The sequence below is a fragment of the Sphaeramia orbicularis genome, chromosome 5 (assembly GCF_902148855.1).
Source record: "Sphaeramia orbicularis chromosome 5, fSphaOr1.1, whole genome shotgun sequence".
Taxonomy (NCBI): Eukaryota; Metazoa; Chordata; class Actinopteri; order Kurtiformes; family Apogonidae; genus Sphaeramia; species Sphaeramia orbicularis.
The window spans coordinates 56344187-56363826 of NC_043961.1; the positions used below are offsets into that span (position 1 = coordinate 56344187).

The 19640-nt window shown below is 37.1% G+C and overlaps 1 protein-coding gene across 1 annotated transcript in view; it reads right to left on the reverse strand.

Moving 5' to 3' along the window:
• Positions 1-8356: 8356 nt before the first annotated feature.
• Positions 8357-19640, reverse strand: part of dhrs3b (dehydrogenase/reductase (SDR family) member 3b) — a 38563-nt gene continuing 27279 nt past the window's right edge. Inside the window, exons 2-6 of the mRNA XM_030135368.1 lie at positions 18139-18282; positions 17734-17853; positions 14454-14692; positions 9044-9169; positions 8357-8894 (exon numbers count right to left, since the gene is read on the reverse strand). Coding sequence (XP_029991228.1) covers positions 8810-8894; positions 9044-9169; positions 14454-14692; positions 17734-17853; positions 18139-18282 — 714 coding nt within the window. The 3' untranslated portion in view covers positions 8357-8809. The remainder of the gene's footprint in view (positions 8895-9043; positions 9170-14453; positions 14693-17733; positions 17854-18138; positions 18283-19640) is intronic.

Genomic DNA, 19640 nt, shown 5'->3' on the forward strand with positions numbered 1-19640 from the left:
AAGAGTCACAGGTAGGGTACATGCATAAGTATCTTAAGATGCCAAGTTTCTTACATTTAACAATAACTTTGATGGTTAGCTTAGCTTCAGCAGGTAGAGCAAAGAGAAATGAGCGATAAGTTTTGTTTTCACTCCCGCTGGTGGCGGTCTGCACCGCTACGTACCCCTCTCCGTCAGAGTATGCATCCGCCAGCACCTGGAAAACAGATGGAATGTCCGCAGAGGACGGACAGAACGCTGCGTCCGTATCCGTCTGTGTCTGTAACGTTACTTGCAGTCAGCGTTACTTTTATCACCATCATTTATTTTGAAAAATCTCCACACTCTTCACACTCCACACACATTATTCCTCCTCCTCATACCTGCTGCACTGAACTGGGAATGTCACACGGCCGTAGGTGGTATCGGTGCATTTGTATCGGATTACTTTTATGAGTACAAATACGAGTACACACACTGAGTATCGGAGCCGATACCTGATACTCGTATCTGTATCGGTGCATCCCTAATTACACCCCCCCTAGAAGTCAGTGGCGGCTGCTCGTCTTTCAGACAGGGGAAGCTCATTGTCGGCTTACATCAAAAAAAAAAAAAAAAAAAAAGTCATGTTATTTAAACATACATTCGGCCCTCCGTTCCTTTTTAAGAAAATGGTCAGTAACCTTATCATACCAAGTAGACGTCTTTTCCAGGGACTGGACCAGTGTCCTCTCTGCTTAGATTGCCTTGGCCCAGTGTGCTGTGGGTGTAAGACTTCAGCCTTTTTAAACTACAGATGCTCCTTTCACTCCGACCTAGCCGACAGTTTGATTGATTTAACTATCTACAAAACAATATTCAACTCAAACAAGAAATGATTAAATTATGTAACTGAAACAAGAAAACGCTGAAATTATGTTAAATTGAAACAAGGAAGTACAATGAGTGTGTTTTATTTACAGTGCAAGAAATGAACGAGTAATTTCGTTGTGGTTTCTGTCTCGATTTCACAGCAGAATGTGTGACAGTACTAAACTGAACTGTGTCAGTGAAGGAGCAGATCTGAAAACAGCTGTCAATCAAACGGGATTCAGCCTTTCGACTGATCCTCCAATCAGCACGTGGGATTCTGGTGTCCAGCCCGGCCGAGCTCCGCCCACAGCTCCATTCACCCCCAGAGACGCCCGGCGTCCGGGGGCGGGCCAACATCGTTGCATTTATCCAATTACCGTCCAGTTTTGACACAATGGAAAAAACTGTTCCACTCAGTCCCATTGAAGCCCAGAGACGCCTGCAGTCTACGGACAAATGCACTGAGCAGAGATGGAGGAGAAAACAGCGCAACGGGAATGGAGGAGAAGTGAACAACATCGCGTCCGTTGATTTGGGATAAAGCTGATTTGAACGAACTCATCTTTAAGATGAACGTGTTCTAACACATTTGTAGTCAATAAAATGTCAACACAACCGAAAATATTTAACCATTTAATTTTCATAATTTTAGGGGAAGCCGGGCTTCTCTTGCAGTCTATGAGAAATCGCCACTGCTACAAGTAGAAATATGCAGACATTTCTACCTCAAAGTTTCTATTGACTGTCAGTATAAATAAAACTGAAGCCTCCTGCACTGACACCTGGGAATGTGGTCACAGCTGAGACAGCTTTGCGCTCTCATTTCTCCCCATGTGACCAAACCTAAAGTCCTGTGCTTCCACCTGCGCCTGGTCAGTCACCCTGGAGCTGAGCGCCTTCAGCTCCAGGGGAAAAAGCTTTCCAAGCCCCTTTTGATTTATTCTGTATTTGGCTAACCTTGCTCTGAACCTGCCCCATGAGATTTCAAACCATTTTCGTCCTCCTCTTCCAGCATACATACACTACATGTCTCCTCGACCTAGTTCCATCCCAACGTGCTGCTTCTCCCCTCGCTTTCGCAATAGCCCACTCAGAGAATGAGAAACAGGCCCCGAAAAGGAGGCTCGGGTTTACTCCGTGTCCCCCTCCCCACCCAGAGCAGGTCACCTACTGATCACAATGTGCGGCCCTATCGTGAGTGTAAGGGAGGGCATTTATGGTTCGCTAGGATTCAAATGAATGTTTATGAGGCTTGTCTGGCAGCCAAAGGGCAGGCACTATCCCAGTTTTTACAGCCACTCCACTTAGTTTGCCATCGGTTATGTGTGCTTCCTTTGACTTGTGTTCAGATACGGGCTGTCTCTGTATCTCCTTTCGTATGGTATATCCACGGGTTGACCAATTGCAACAAACATGCAGTCCTTTGTACAGGGGTTGGACAAAATAATGGAAACACCTTCACCTCAAGATGATAATGCCCCAATCCATACAGCTAGAATTGTTAAAGAATGGCATGAGGAACATTCTAATGAAATTGAGCATCTCGTATGGCCGGCACAGTCCCCAGACCTCAACATTATTCAGCATTTATGGTCAGTTTCAGAGATTCAAGTAAGACGTCGATTTCCACCGCCATCGTCTCTAAAAGAGTTGGAGGGTATTCTAACTGGAGAATGGCTTAAAATTCCTTTGGAAACAATTCACAAGTTGTATGAATCAATACCTCAGAGAATTGAGGCTGTAATTGCCACAAAAGGCGGACCTACACCATATTAAATTATATTTTGTTGGTTTTTTAAGGTGTTTCCATTATTTTGCCCAACCCCTGTATATGCCAGTGGTTCCCAACCTTTTTTGGCTCGTGACCCCATTTTAACGTCACAAATTTCTGGTGACCCCAAACATTCAAAACAGAGACATTATTACCTCCACCAAGAAGGTTATGTTTTTGTCAGCGCTGGTTTGTTTGTCTCTCTGTCTGTGTGCAAGATAACTCAAAAAGTTATGGATGGATTTGGATGAAAATTTCAGGAAATGTTGATACTGGCACAAGGAACAAATGATTACATTTAGGTGGTGATCGGGGTTGGGAGGGCCCATGGGGGGGGGGGGCCCACTGATCGGCCTTGGCAGAGGTCTGCGCTCTCCGATTGCTTCTAGGTTTTACTAAAATTAATTTGTTTTTGAAAAAGAACTAGGAATATGTGTTTCAGAGGAGGAATGGATCAATATCTGCAGAACTCAACAGTCAACCGCTTCTTCAAGAACATGGAGGGAACATTGCTGGAAAAATATAATTCGATTTTTCATAACTTCTAAAGTTACAGCTAAATATATGTCCAGAGTTCAACCTTGTTGGAGAGAATGTGGAGATATCAATGTAAATCATGCACATGTCTTTTGCTTATGTCCTAAACTTGCATCATTTTGGGATAATGTATATTCAACAATTGTTAAGATATGTTTGGTGATGTATTTTGGATGTATTATTGGTAATAATGTAAGAAAAAATGATAGATATTTGTTTAAAATATTATTAGCAGCCTGTAAAAAAAAATGGTGCAGATTAGAACCACCTACCACTAACGACTGGATACAAACTGTGAATGGAATATTTCAGATGGAGATTCTAACCCATAGACTGAGGACTGAAGAAGAACAGTGTCATGATAAATGGAAGAAATGGAAAATTTTCATTTCAACATCACACTACTAAAAACAATTGTTAGTCATAAGGTTTATTATAGTCGATGTATCCCATATGTCCCCTATGTTTGTCTTGTTTTGTAATGTACATCAAATAAACAATAAAAATAAAGTAAAAAAAAGAAATAATAATTTGTTTTTGATCATGTAATAGTTTGCTATACTATGTTGCAAATAAACATTAATTTTAGACAACATTTAGTCTACATAATGTACATTATTATGGACGGAGGCAGAAAAGCCAGGTGTAGATTACTGCACAAAGTGAGAATCTGATTTTCCTTGGTCAGGATATGTACAGTCAGTCCAACTTGGATTTACAAGGCTGACAATTAATACTGAACAAACAAGAACTCAAACTATGAATTATGAAAGAGCTGCAGCATCTGAAACCGACCACAATGAACATTTGACAGATAAACAGAACCACAGTGCTTCAGTTTCAGACTCACAGTTTGTCATGTCTTTTATGGCTTGGGATTGTCTCTGTCAACTCCCCACATATTTTTTAATAGGAAGTTGTTTTTTTTAAATTTTTAATCAATTACTAGATATTTCACGCAACCCCACATGGGGTCCCAACCCCAAGGTTGAAAAACACTGATTATATGCCCACTTGTGTATGCGTGTTTTTTGTTTATTTTTATTTTTTTTTTACAAACCAATACTATTTACATCACATTTGTCTTTTGACTTAACAGGCAGAATTGTATATAAGTATATATATATATATATATCTGACTTTATACCAAGGATCTGAAGGACTGTGAGCATGTACTTGTACATGGAAGGCTGCACATATTCTGCTTCATACTGGAGTATTAGCTTCATGATTAACCTCACAGCAAGGAGGTAACACGTGGTCTAGATTAGTCTAGATATGCAATCCTGCACTTTCACTGAACATTGCTCTTTACTCTGGTGTAAAAATAGTACTTACAGACTCAGAAGAAACCATTAGATCGTCTTAGTAAGCAAAGAGACAAAAAAAAAAAAAAAAAAAAATAGGGATTGTTTTAGGTCTGTGGATAATCCAGTGCTTTTGTGTGTTTTAAAGAAAAGTCAGCACATTTACTATACTGTCTAGCTTTCCCTTATAAAACAACATTAATTTTGGACTGCTGGAAGTTTTAGTGGAGACAGAGGATCATAAATATCACAACATACCACAGTGCTGGTTGTGGATGTCCAAACAATGCACTCACATTTAAAAAAAAATACTCCATCTAATGTTTTTTCACACATACTTGTTTGCATTCAGAATATATGAAGCGTAAAGATGATTATTAGGTTAAAGACAGTGTACCGCAGACTTCATATAACATTAAGAATAGTGGGATTTTCACTTTTACTGCAGCCCCATTTTTATTGTGATGAACCTCAATGTGGTTGATTTTAACCCTGACACATTAAAGATTAACAAGTTCACATTCATTTCCTACCATCTGTGATGCTGAAAGGGCAAAAAACTTCTGTGGCCTTATTAATTTTACTGCTGCTCATCATTGCTATTGGTCTTTTTTGTGGAACGCTATAACCCTAGCCACTCATTTTGCCGTCTGTTAAGTTTGGAAGCGCCTTCTGGGCTCATTTATGGTCAGAATGTCCTTCATAAGGAGACAAGTGTTAGCCATGACATTTTCCCTTTGGAGAAGAGCAGAGTTTGGCATGTCTGTGGAGTTCCCATGTATTTGGAGTAGGTTTCAAGTAAGAATCAAAACAAAACAACCCCATTTTTTTTTTTTTTTTATGATCTTAGGTTTTGACTAATGAGTTCTTAACCCTTTCATGCATAGTGGTCACTACAGTGGACCGTTATTCTATAGCTGTTCTCTTGTATATTCATGTATTTTGTTGTTTTAGTTCCATATCAACCAACACAGTGGACACTTATGCATCATCCCATACAGTGTGATTCATACAATTAGTATAACTTTGTTGTTCTTGATAAACCTGATCTGCACTAACATGTTTTAGTGTCAATCAATTGTTAATTGTTAGTAAAACATTAACAGGTTTTTTTTTTTTTGTTTGTTTTTTTAACAAAAAGGTTTTTTTTTTTGCATATTATCTACATGACGTGAGTAATAACTAGTATTAGAATATGTTAAAACAGGGGTGTCAAACTCATTTTCTTTCGGGGGCCACATTCAGCCCAATTTGATCTCCAGCGGACCGGACCAATAAAATTATAGCATAATAACCCATAAATAATGACAACTCCAAATTTTTTAGTGCAAAAAATAACATTAAATGATGAAACTATTTCTATCCAAAACAAAAAAGATGTGAAAACCCTGAAAAAACAGGAATTTCGGAAGAAAAATAATTACAATTTTATCAATATTATACCTCAACTTACGATTTCTACATGTGCATTACAGATCAGATCTACCAAGAGACAAAACAGGCAGAATATTGTTAAAATTGCACTTATTTTTCTTTAGACATTCCAGGTTGTTCATATTTGTTCAGGTTATTGACATTTTCTTGTTAAAGGATATCAGAATTTAATGTTTTTTGCAATAAATCAAAGAGAAAAAAATGGTGTTGCCATCATTTACAGGCATAATATATTTTTTTTTCACATTAAACAAAGAAGAAAATTTGGAGTCATTATTTCTAGGTTTTAATGCTGTTATTTTTGAGTTTGATGCCCTTGACTGTTCATATCTTCAGGATAATTTTTGCATTTTGCACTTTGTAAATTCATCTTGCGGGCCAGATTGGAACCTTTGGTGGGCCAGTTTTGGCCCCCGGGCCGCATGTTTGACACCTGTGTGTTAAAATGTGAGAAAACATCAGATTAACAGGATTAAAAATATCTTAATTTCATTGTTTTCATATCACTTTCTGCTATCGGGTCAAAACATGGTACTCGAAATCTCTCTGACGGGACATTTTAGAGACTATCTGACAGATTAGTGTTACTAAACGACCCACATTTTTACTTTTAAATTAATTTTTGCTTTAGTTGGACCATAAGGGATTACACTGGGTTACAAAAAAATGTTTTTTGCAAGTTGTCTAGGTTTTTTCAACTGAATTAGGACCATTTTGCACCGCTAAATCCAAAAATGACATCTGTTTTTCCTCAATCAGGTCAGGTTTTTTTGCTAATTTGATTTTGAAAAATTTGATCTTCTCACAAAATTGATGACAGTTTTGTGACTTTATCAGTTGATTTTTTTTATATAGTTCTCACCCAAAATAGGTTTTAAGAGAAAAAAAAATCATTTTCTAACAGGATTCCTGTTAGGTACAATGGTGTATTCACCGCAGATGTAGCAGAATACGTCAGGCTTATTTTTGCAAGATCTTCTAGTCAAAGCCATTTCATTCACCTGTAATATTAAAAAGAACATTAATCATAAATTGGCAAAAGTAAAATCTTCAGAACTCGTTTATTGCAAGAAATATGAAAGAATTTTGTATCCTATGATGTGAAAATGCCCATAAATGTAAGCAAAAATGTTAAAAAGCCAATATGTAGCATAGTTCAGAAAGTTGACCTGATTGAGCAAAATGAATGTGATTTTTGGATTCAGCACACCAAAATGATCCTAAATCAGCTCACAAAACTTAAACAATAAATTTGTTGTTGACCAGTATTATCCAAAACAAGGAGCTACTTTACACTGAAATAAATGTTGGAATGGCAATCAATTAAAGTTTGCTTTATGATGGGACATTACTGTGTTTTGACCCAGTTGGGTTTTAAATACATGTTTCTTTACTTCAAAAATTAAATGCATAGTGTAGCGGAGGGGACATTTTTGTAACTACATGAAAAAAAAACAAAAAACCAAACTTGATCACATTGCTTTTTTCATGCCTAAGGAGGAACAAAAACACTCTAGACAAAAAATCTTCATGAAGGTTCTAATAATTCATGCATGAAAAGGTTAATCTTGTGTGTGCTTGCTGGTTTTGTGTGGTAGATGCAGTTACTGTTGCAGGAATCAGTTGTCCAGTAGGTTTTACCGTCTAGGACTGTGACAAACACACACAGATTCTGCACAGCACATTTGCAGAACCGCCAAATTAAGTACAAGCACCTTTAATTTATAGAAATACTGGGAACAGCACTAAGTTGTTTAGAAACACCTGCATAACTGCAACACAGATTAATGCATTCCAAGATTCTGTCTCATCAGCTTAAATGAGGCAACTTTGTGAGTAATGGAAATTCTGCGGAACAAGGGAAAATTCAGCTTTTAGAACTGTGTGCTAATTACATGCATGCTGTTTCTAGTTCTTAAGTTCTTTTCTCAGCAAACGTATAATTGTGAGACTGGTAATGGGAAGAAAAAAAAAACAACAACTACATTTTCCCCCAACTTGAATTGAAAAACAAATCTAAATCTGATAAAACAAATCACAGTTATACTAGGCAGTGAAAAGACTGCAGAAACTGATTCAGACTGACATAGTCTTACAAAACGCTCTCCCTTCTGGGCTTTGTATAAAAAAAATTCTCACATGTTCTCGTTCACTGCATGCAGATTAGACCACTGCACGTGTAAGGAAGAAGTCCTGACAAACCTGTTTTGATTTAATTATATTTATGGAGCATTACACTACCCCCTTGCACAATCTACTGACAGCAGAGAACAAATAAGAACACATATGCACCCCCTACCCGGAGCATATGTTTTATGTTTTGACAACATTGTCTGTCACAGTCACTGAACTCACACTTGGAATAAATCAAAGGTGTTATTACATTGCCATGGGAATCAAAACCCCAGACACATAACAATGTGTGCCTCCCAAGTGCTCGGTTTTTCTATTTTCATCACACAAAGAAACACCGCACGTCCCTAAAACTCCATTTTATTATCTGGTTCTGATTCAAAGACACATTAAAAGAAGAATACAAAAAGAAGTTTAAAAACAGACTAAAACAAGTGTCATAAAAACAAACAAAAAAAAACAAAACTCCCAGAATAACTACCGGTACAGATCTAAGCATGGCTTCAGTTCAAAGTGAGAATGGTACAGTCCTCCATACTACTGTATACACATATGCACATTCACACACAGGCATGCATGTGCAAACACACACACTCGCACATGCAAATGGGACCAGAGTTTATCCTGCATTATCAATTAACTGTACCTGCAGGATCAACCAGCTTGCAAATTCCCCCAAGTCAGTTTCTTCACACTATCAGAGGACTAAAGCCTCCAGATATCTCAAGGTCCATGTTCCCTTCATTCCACCCCAGAGCGTTTGAGGTTATACTCTCAGATTCTGTGCAATCCGGCTTCATGTCCTCCCTTTGAATGTGTTCATGCAGGTATAACTCCCAGAAAACTTGTGGATTTCTTCAAGTGCAATTTGTGGCATGAAGCTGGAAAAAGCAAAAAAAATATAAATCCTGTTATGAAATGTTCAGCATGTTTGCATAAATGAGCAAAGAAATAGAAAAGAAAAGAATAGAAAAGAAAAGAAAAAAAAAATTCAAAAGACTTTTTTTTATTTATTTATTTTTTTTTTTACCTTTTTAGAATAACAAGGGCGTGCATTGTCCAGGGCAGGTAGAGAAAGGCCTTGTCACTTCTGACTGCATCAACAGTCTTCTGGGCGACTACCTCTGGTTTTAGAGGTGGGAAGAGCTGAGGAAATCTGCAATAAATTGAGAATAAATGTGATCAGGTTTTTTTTTTTTTTTTTTTTTTTTTTAAGTTTAGATCTTGCTTTAATGGACATTCTCATTCATAATATGCAAAACAATAAATGTAAAACAATTACAAATCCCAGCTTCTATATTTAGTCATATTTTTTTACTTAAAATTTTGTGTTTTAGAGCTGAACATTATATCAGATGAACCAGTATACTGTTTATAATTTACTGCCCCATATGAATTTGTCTTATACCAACAAACAGAAGAATAGCAGAAGCAACACCTATAGCACGTCAACGGGCAGCAAATGATTACACTGGTCAACAACACATTTATTGTTTAAGTTTTTTGAGCTGATTTAGGATCATTTTGGTGTGCTGAATCCAAAAATCACATTCATTTTGCTCAATCAGGTCAACTTTCTGAACTATGCTACATATTGGCTTTTTAACATTTTTGCTTCCATTTATGGGCATTTTCACATCATATGATGCAAAATTCTTTCATATTTCTTGCAATAAACGAGTTCTGAAGATTTTACTTTTGCCAATTTATGATTAATGTTTTTTTTTTAATATTACAGGTGAATGAAATGGCTTCGACTAGAAGATCTTGCAAAAATAAGCCCGACGTATTCTGCTACATCTGCGGTGAATACACCATTGTACCTAACAGGAATCAAGTCACAAGTTTCATAAAGTTTGCTTACCAATCTTATTTTGGTATTAAATATTATATTTTGTGAGAAGATCAAATTTTTCAAAATCAAATTAGCAAAAAAAACCCTGATCTGATTGAGAAAAACAGATGTCATTTTTGGATTTAGCGGTGCAAAATGCTCCTAATTCAGTTGAAAAAACCTAGACAACTTGCAAAAAACATTTTTTTGTAACCCAGTGTTAGTATAGTATTATTAGGTATATTAGGATAGTATTTTTCCCCAACAGCGTGAAAAACTTATGGAGTGTAGTGTTGACTTCTTTGAGAACACCTAAAAACTGTGTGTACTCATCATACTAATGAGTTAAACTTTACAAACATCAATTATTTACCAAAAATATGCCAAAAAATGTGACTTAACAGATGCAGTAATCCACCTATGGCATGGTCCTACTAAAGGAAGTCAAACTTTTATTTCAAATTGCAGTAATACTAATTTTGTTGACTTATTTATTTATTTATTTGTGATCAGGTTTCAACCATAACAGTTCAGAACATTTTACAACTCCTTAAGTCAGTGTTTTTCAACGTTGGGGTTGGGACCCCATGTGGGGTCGCCTGGAATTCAAATGGGGTCGTCTGAAATTTCTAGTAATTGATAAAAATAAAATTACTAATAAAAAACATAAGGTGAGTTGAGAGGGACAATCCCAATCCATAAAAGACATGACAAACTGAAGCTGAAACTGAAGCACTGTGGTTCTGTTTATCTGTCAAATGTTCATTGTGGTCGGTTTCAGATGCTGCAGCTCTTTCATAACACTAGTCAACAACAAATTTATTGTTTAAGTTTTTTGAGCTGATTTAGGATCATTTTGGTGTGCTGAATCCAAAAATCACATTCATTTTGCTCAATCAGGTCAACTTTCTGAACTATGCTACATATTGGCTTTTTAATATTTTTGCTTCCATTTATGGGCATTTTCACATCATATGATACAAAATTCTTTCATATTTCTTGCAATAAACGAGTTCTGAAGATTTTACTTTTGCTAATTTATGATTGTGTTTTTTTAATATTACAGGTGAATGAAATGGCTTCGACTAGAAGATCTTGCAAAAATAAGCCGAACGTATTCTGCTACATCTGCGGTGAATACACCATTGTACCTAACAGGAATCCTGTTAGAAAATGATTTTTTTTTCTCTTAAAACCTTTTTTGGGTGAGAACTATATAAAAAATCAACTGATAAAGTCACAAAAATGTAATCAATTTTGTGAGAAGATCAAATTTTTCAAAATCAATTTAGCAAAAAATCCTGACCTGATTGAGAAAAACAGATGTCATTTTGGATTTAGCGGTGCAAAATGGTCCTAATTCAGCTGAAAAAACCTAGACAACTTGCAAAAAACATTTTTTTTGTAATTTATATTTTGAGTTCTTGTTTGTTCAGTATTAATTGTCAGCCTTGTAAATCCAAACTGGACTGACCAAGGAAAATCAAATTCTCACTTTGTGCAGTAATCTACACCTGGCTTTACTGCCTCCGTCCATAATAATATACATTATATAGACTAAATATCGTCTAAAATTTATGTTTATTTGCAACCTAGTATAGCAAACTATTACATGATCAAAAACAAATTCATTTTAGCCAAAAAAATGTCTCAGTTTTGAATGTCTGGGGTCGCCAGAAATACGTGATATTAAAATGGGGTCACGAGCCAAAAAAGGTAGGAAACCACTGCTTTAAGCACTGACTATAACATTTACTTGCACAAAATATTCACATTTTCACCTATATTCTGAAAAATACTCAAACATTACACTAATATTTATCATATCTAAACATAGACAAGTGGCTGGAGCTTCTGGTGCCTTTTTGCTTCTTTGTGCCAAAATGTTGGATTTATTTAATGCATGTGTGCAGTGTGCAAATACAGCCTCCCTCCTTCACTGTTCAAACCACTTCTTGAAAAGGTTAACAGTATTTGTGCATATCCAAAAACCCATTGAAATTCAAGTAAAAGTAAACGACCAGGAATTGAACTTTGTTTTGGCTGAGCATCTATATGGGTGCTTCTATGAAAGTGGACCTAAAAACAAGACATGGGGCTAAAAATTCAAACCAGATGTAGACTAATGTTATGAAGCAAGTTTGGAAGCACTTTGGGTCTATTTTAAAAATAAATGCTGACTGAGATGAAAGAGAAACTATTTTTCAGATAAAACACATTTTCATATTATTTTACATTATATTCAATACAAAAATCTGCATGTAACACGGTCAAAAGGACACAAAAATTATGCGCGACTATTTTTTTTTTTTTTAAATATCTCTTTATTCTTTCACAGGTATATTTTGGGAATTGAACTAATTATGCGAGGCAGACTGTTTCACAAAAATGACCGGTGTTGCAAAATCATTCATGATTTACATGCGTTTAACTGGGCAGGTTCTGCATGTAATGCAAGTGGACACAATGGGTTACATACAAAACCTGGAATGAGATTGAGATTCATGAAAAACCCACATGTCTAGGTGAGAAAAACCACTAGGATCGACACATTTAACACGGTGTCTTTATTTATAGTCTATATAGGACCATTTACAGATATAAAATGCACTGACACCTAGGTAGTATTTCATGTCCCAATTTTGGTCCTATTTTTCGCCCCAATATTTTATTAAAAATTCCTTAATTTTGGGATGGCTCAGAGCAAGAGTATCATTTTTTTGCATTTATCTGAGGTCATCATTAGGTACATCCTGGGGGGAAATATGTATATATTTCTCTTTTATTTTTGGGTCTAAAAAGCTGGAAAAAAAAGGACCAAAATGTACCCAGTTTCATAGAAGCACCCAGGTCCTCGTCTGAAATCTGTTGGCTTTTTGGAGAAGTTTGTGATGTGTATGTGGATCTAAATGCTATATCACAAAAAGTTCCTGTGTTAAAACTTAAATGATGTTTTACAGACATTACAGTTTAAGATCCTGTTCAAACGTTCATATTCTATTTGTTCAGAACTAACATCAGAACATTATTTTAGTGCAATTCCAACAAAGGAACTAACATTATTAATAAAAGAGTGTTAAATACTAATGAATAAAAAAGTGAACCTCCACAATATCTGCATTTGAATAAATACCTAAAAATATTGATACAGTACTTTATAATATCGATACAGTATTGTTAAATGAAATATCACGATATATTGCAGAACCGATATTTTCTTACACCCCTACATACAAGGGTTAAGAATTATAGTGGAATATTACAGTCCATGTTAAGCACAGGTGTCAAACATGTGGCCCGGGGGCCAAATCCGGGCCACCAAAGGGTTCAATCCGGCCCCTGGGATGAATTTGTGAAATGCAAAAATTACACTTAAGATATTAACAATCATGGATTTTAAAATCATTTTAGGTCATTTCAGTCTAAAGTGGATCAGACCAGTAAAATACTATCATATAACCTATAAATCCTGAAAACTGTAAATTTGTCTCGTTTTAATGTAAAAAAAAAAGTGAAATTTACCAAAAATGTGTACATTTACAGACTAGCCTTTTATAAAAAATGTAAATATCTGAAATGTCTTAAGAGAAGTATGCGGAATTTTAATAATAATCTCCCTGTTATTTAATGTTTTGTGTATTTGTAGATCCACTGGGATCTCTAAGTTGTGATTCACATGTATAAATGATAAACTAATAGGGCTGTTAGACAATATCGGTTCTGCAATATATCGCGATATTTTATTTCATGATACTGTATCGATATTAAAAAGTACTGTATCAATATTTTTAGGTATTTATTCAAATGCGGATATGGAGGAGGTTTGTTTTTGTTTTTTGGTTTTCTTTATTGTTTTTATCTTATTTAATATAATTTAACACTGTTTTATTAAATAATGGTTACTTGATGTTTCCTAAAAGCATTTTTTACTGTGTGAGAGGCAGATGTTAGTTCCTTTGTTGGGATCGCACAAAAATAACGTTATGATGTTAGTTATGAACTAATAGAATATGAACATTTGACCAGGATTTTAAACTGTAATGTCTGTAAAAAATAATTTCAGTTTGAACACAGGAACATTTTCTGATATAGCATTAGATCCTGTTGTGATCAAAGAAAAATATGTTTAATATTTGTGCATATTTCTGCTGTAATTCAATTCTTCCAGGAAATAATCTTAAAAAAACAACAACAAAACCAATAAAAAAAACTGCCTTTTTAACAGTATCATGATATATCGTATCTTGATTCTAGAATTGTGATTTGTATCATATCGCCAGATTCTTGCCAATACACACCCCTATAAACTAAGGCGTAATATTGTTAACATTGCGCTTATTTTACTAACGAACTTTTAGGTTGTTCATATTTGTTCATGTTATGTTCAAGTACAATTCGTAGATGCAAACATTTTCATTACGGAATTTACTTTTTTCGCTCAAAAGTTCTTATCCTATTATTTATATTATTTTACTAGCCCGGCCCACTTTATATCATATTGGGCTGAATGTGGCCCCTGAACTAAAATGAGTTTGACCCCCCTGATGTAAAGGTAGTAATTATAAGAAAACACAGTGGATCCGATGCATTTCCTGTGCTTTCTCACCTGACTCTCATGCCTTGAAACATCTCTGTATTGGTGTGGAATGGAAGCACTGTGGTGCAGCCAACACCGGGACAGTCCAGTAGGCCCAGTGTCAGGCTCTCCATAAACGCCAGCGACGAGGCCTTGGAGGTGCAGTAGTCGATGGCCCCGGGGATCGGAGACTGGGACAAGATGGAGTTTATGCACACAACGTGGCCGTGCTGCAGCTCCAGCATTCGAGGCAGGAAGGCTTTTGTAGTCTGGCACCAAGGAAGATAAATGGGTGATGAGAGGTAGAATAAAGACCAGGTACAAGGAAAGAAAGGTTGAAAAAAAAAGGAGGAGAAATATATTCAGTAGACTAAAAAGGAAGAGCAGACGTGAAGAATATGCCCACAGTGAGATTAAATTTCCATTTCTATTTAGTTGATAATTGTATTTCTGTCTGCATATGACATAGTCTTTTGATCTCCATTCAAAAATAAAAAATGCCTCAGATTTTTAAAACCCTTCTGATGTTTCAGGGGTAGAAAGACAATTTGGAAATACCCCACTTAATCTGCCATAATAGGAGTCATGACTGACAAGGTACGGGTGCCGTCTGTATATACTGCCATCCTATAATCAAAATATGAAAGTGATAAGGATAATTTGCTCGAAGGAAACCCCCCCCCCCAACCCGACACTTGTCTGCCAGATACCTGCGCTTTAATTTCTGCTGTTCTTTTTTTTTTTTTTTTTTTACCTTTGCCAAGGAGGTTATGGTTTTGTCGGCGTTGGTTTGTCTGTTTGCAAGATTAACTCAAAAAATTATGGACGGATTTGGATGAAAATTTCAGGAAATGTTGATACTGGCACAAGGAACAAATTATTAAATTTTGGTGGTGATCGGTGGGTGGGGGGGGGGGGCACTGATCTGCCATGTCCGGCTTTTCTTGGGAAACCTGTTATCTATCTGCCGAGCTAATCGCTACACGCACACAAGTAGGGATGGGAATCGAGAGCTAGTTCTTTTTGAGAACCGGTTCCCAGTAGCTCGATTCTTTGGAATTGTTTGCCTGCCTGCTTAACGATTCTGCTTATCGATTCCGCCTTCGTTGTGCATGCGCGATGATGTCACACGTACGCCGCATTGTTTTGGTCAGAACGTAGCCAACATGGTGTTGAGGCAGAAACGGTCTAAAAAGACGACACCAGGTCCACTTACTTGGAACACTGTCAAAGCTTCCAGGGTGGAATCCTTCCAGTATGTTCAAACATTTGTCCACAGCATGTGATTCATTTACAGGAATGTCACGTGTTTGATACACTACTTAGCGGTGCTTGTGAATGTAGCGGCAGAGTGAACACCGGTTCCGATTCCGGTGTGGGCAACAAACGTCATAACTCCTCAAATACAAGTTTCCGAAGGTAAGAAGGGAAAGGAAATGAGGTGCACAACAACGGGAGACAAGCTGAGCTGAGTCGAACCGGTTCCATGTAGTAGAAATGTGGCAATAGAGGAATTAGTAAAACTGTACACCCCCCCCACCCCCCGAACCGGGCCCGGCGTCATCTGTTCTTATTATTTGTACATACTGTACAGGGTGGGGAAGCAAAATTTACAATGAACATTTAGTTGTTTTTTCTCAGCAGGCACTACGTCAATTGTTTTGAAATCAAACATATACTGATGTCATAATCATACCTAACACTATTATCCATACCTTTTCAGAAACTTTTGCCCATATGAGTAATCAGGAAAGCAAACGTCAAAGAGTGTGTGATTTGCTGAATGCACTCGTCACACCAAAGGAGATTTCAAAAATAGTTGGAGTGTCCATAAAGACTGTTTATAACGGAAAGAAGAGAATGACTATGAGCAAAACTATTACGAGAAAGTCTGGAAGATACTATTAAAGAAGAATGGGAGAAGTTGTCACCCGAATATTTGAGGAACACTTGCGCAAGTTTCAGGAAGCGTGTGAAGGCAGTTATTGAGAAAGAAGGAGGACACATAGAATAAAAACATTTTCTATTATGGACATTTTCTTGTGGCAAATAAATTCTCCTGACTTTCAATAAACTAATTGGTCATACACTGTCTTTTAATCCCTGTCTCAAAATATTGTAAATTTTGCTTCCCCACCCTGTATATGTTATATTTTCTGTGCAGACATGGAAATATAAAAGACAGTTAATGCAAACACACCCGTTTGTACTCTTTTATTCCTTCACCCAATGAGAATCGATAAGGAATCGCATCGATAAGCAATATCGATAATGGAATTGGAATCGTTAAATTCTTAACGATTCCCATCCCTACACACAAGCAGGGGCAGAATAATAGGAGTTATAATAAAACGGCATTAATACGAGATAAAAAAATTGTCGACATTATTTAATGAATGCGTTAATAACGCATTAACTTGCCCAGCCCTAACTCTAATAAAAATTCACCATAAGTAAACAACTGACCTTCCTTGTTAAACAGCTGACAGACAAGAAGTATTCCGTTACACTGGGTTACAAAAAACTGTTTTTTTGCAAGTTGTTTAGGTTTTTTCAACTGAATTAGGACCTTTTTGCACCGCTAAATCCAAAAATGACATCTGTTTTTCTCAATCAGGTCAGGTTTTTTTGCTAATTTGATTTTGAAAAATTTTATCTTCTCACAAAATTGATTACGTTTTTGTGACTTTATCAGTTGATTTTTTATATAGTTCTCACCCAAAATAGGTTTTAAGAGAAAAAAAAAATCATTTTCTAACAGGATGTATTTATTAAGTATTACAAACTGCAGCAGAATACATCAGGCTTATTTTTGCAAGATCTTCTAGTCGAAGCCATTTCATTCACCTGTAATATTAAAAAAACAAACAATCATAAATTGGCAAAAGTAAAATCTTCAGAACTCTTTTATTGTTAGAAATATGAAAGAATTTTGTATCGTATGATGTGAAAATGCCCATAAATGGAAGCAAAAATGTTAAAAAGCCAATATGTAGCATAGTTCAGAAAGTTGACCTGATTGAGCAAAATTAATGTGATTTTTGGATTCAGCACACCAAAATGATCCTAAATCAGCTCAAAAAACTTAAACAATAAATTTGTTGTTGACCAGTGTTATCGACCCAATTCTTTGAAAACAATGACTTACGTTTGAAACATACATTCTGGTTATTCCATATATAACATTTGTGAGGGGAAAAATTCTGTTTATTTACCAAGGACTAACATAAAAGTAACTGTTTATGAAAATCAGATAGCTTTACAGGAAGCTTTTCTATATTGTAGTTGCACCTATTTCTGCCGTTCTTACCCAGAACTGTCCCATGGTGTTGATGTGTTGAGATTTCAGGAGGGCGTCGTCATCACTGTCCATCAGACTTTTCCCGTGGACTACAGCGGCATTGTTCACCAATATTGTTACATCTCCAACCTGATATTGGAAAGAGAAAAAAACGAGAACACTTTCAAAGATCATATGGTTTGTTTTTGTCCGCTTTCATGTGATTATGCAGCGCACCAGAGCTGTCAGCACAATTCCCTGCTCTTTTCAGATATTTCAGATGAAGTGTAATCTTTCTACCAGATGGGAGACTGAGCGGCTCAGCCAGTGTACATACAGAGGCAGACAGACGAGACATCACAAAGCCATTTATCACATGTTCAGCTGTGCACATGACATCTCCGTTTGTGCGAGTGGAAATATCACGCTGCGTACCTTTTCTCGAACCACCTTGGCTTGTTTGTAAACTTCTTCACGATTGGCCACGTCGCAGATGAAGTAATGACACTCTGTTCCTGAGAGACAGATCTCTTCAGCTGTCTCTTTAAGACACTTTTCTGTTCGGCCCCACAAGATAACCTAAGAAAAAAAAAGAAGAAAAAAAACGAAAATCGGTTTTAAAAGCAAACACTGTAGTCAGTATGAAACAGGAACTTCAGCAAACTGCCCACATGTAAATCTAGTGTAGGTACTAGGTTGCACTGTTTGTGGAAATGTGAAAAAAATTCAGTTGTTCTCAATGGCGTGCACAGACTTTTTGAAGGACAAGGGCGAAAAGAAAAAAAAAAAGGGCAAATACAGCGCATCTCACCACTGAAGAGGACACTTTAGCGCGTTTTGGCTCCCATGAAGGCACTTTAGCACGCATTTTGAGTCCCAAGAGGGCACTTACTCTCCCAAGAGTGCATGTACTGGCACGTTAGCATGCATTTTGGCTCCCAAGAAGGCACTTTAGCACACATTTTGGGTCCCAAGAGTCCACTTTAGCATGCGTTTTGGCTCCCAAGAAGGCACTTTAGCATGCATGTTGGATCCCAAGAGTCCACTTTAGCATGAGTTTTGGCTCCCAAGAGGGCACTTTAGCATGCATTTTGGCTCCCAAAAGGGTACTAGCATGCATTTTGGCTCCCAAGAGGGTACTTTAGCATGCGTTTTGGCTCCCATGAGGGCACTTTAGCATGCATTTTGGCTCCCAAGAGGGCACTTTAGCACGCATTTTGGCTCCCACAAGGGCACTTCAGCACATGTTTTGACTCCCAAGAAGGCACTTTAGCACGCGTTTTGGCTCCCAAGAGGGTACTTTAGCATGCATTTTGGGTCCCAAGAAGGCACTTTAGCATACATTTTAGCTCCCAATAAGGCACTTTAGCACGTATTTTAGGTCCCAAGAAGGCACTTTAGCACGCATTTTGGGTCCCAAGAAGGCACTTTAGCACGCATTTTGGGTCCCAAGAGCCCACTTTAGCATGGGTTTTGGCTCCCAGGGGGGAATTCAGCACGTTTTGACTCCCAAGAAGGCAATTTAGCACACATTTTGGCTCCCAAGGAGGCACTTTAGCACGCATTTTGGCTCCCAAGAGTCCACTTGAGCATGCATTTTGGCTCCCTAGAGGACACTTTAGCACGTTTTGACTCCCAAGAAGGCACTTTAGCATGCATTTTGGGTCCCTAGAGGGCACTTTAGTACATGTTTTGACTCCCAAGTAGGCACTTTAGCACGCATTTTGGCTCCCAAGAGGGTACTTTAGCATGCATTTTGACTCCCAAGGAGGCACTTTAGCATGCGTTTTGGCTCCCAATATGGCACAAGCATGCGTTTTGGCTCTCAAAAGGGTACTAGCAGACATTTTGGCTCCCAAGAGGGCACTTTAGCCCATGTTTTTCAACAATTGTGCACACCACTGGTTGTTCTGGAGGCAGTATGCTTAAGTATGAGT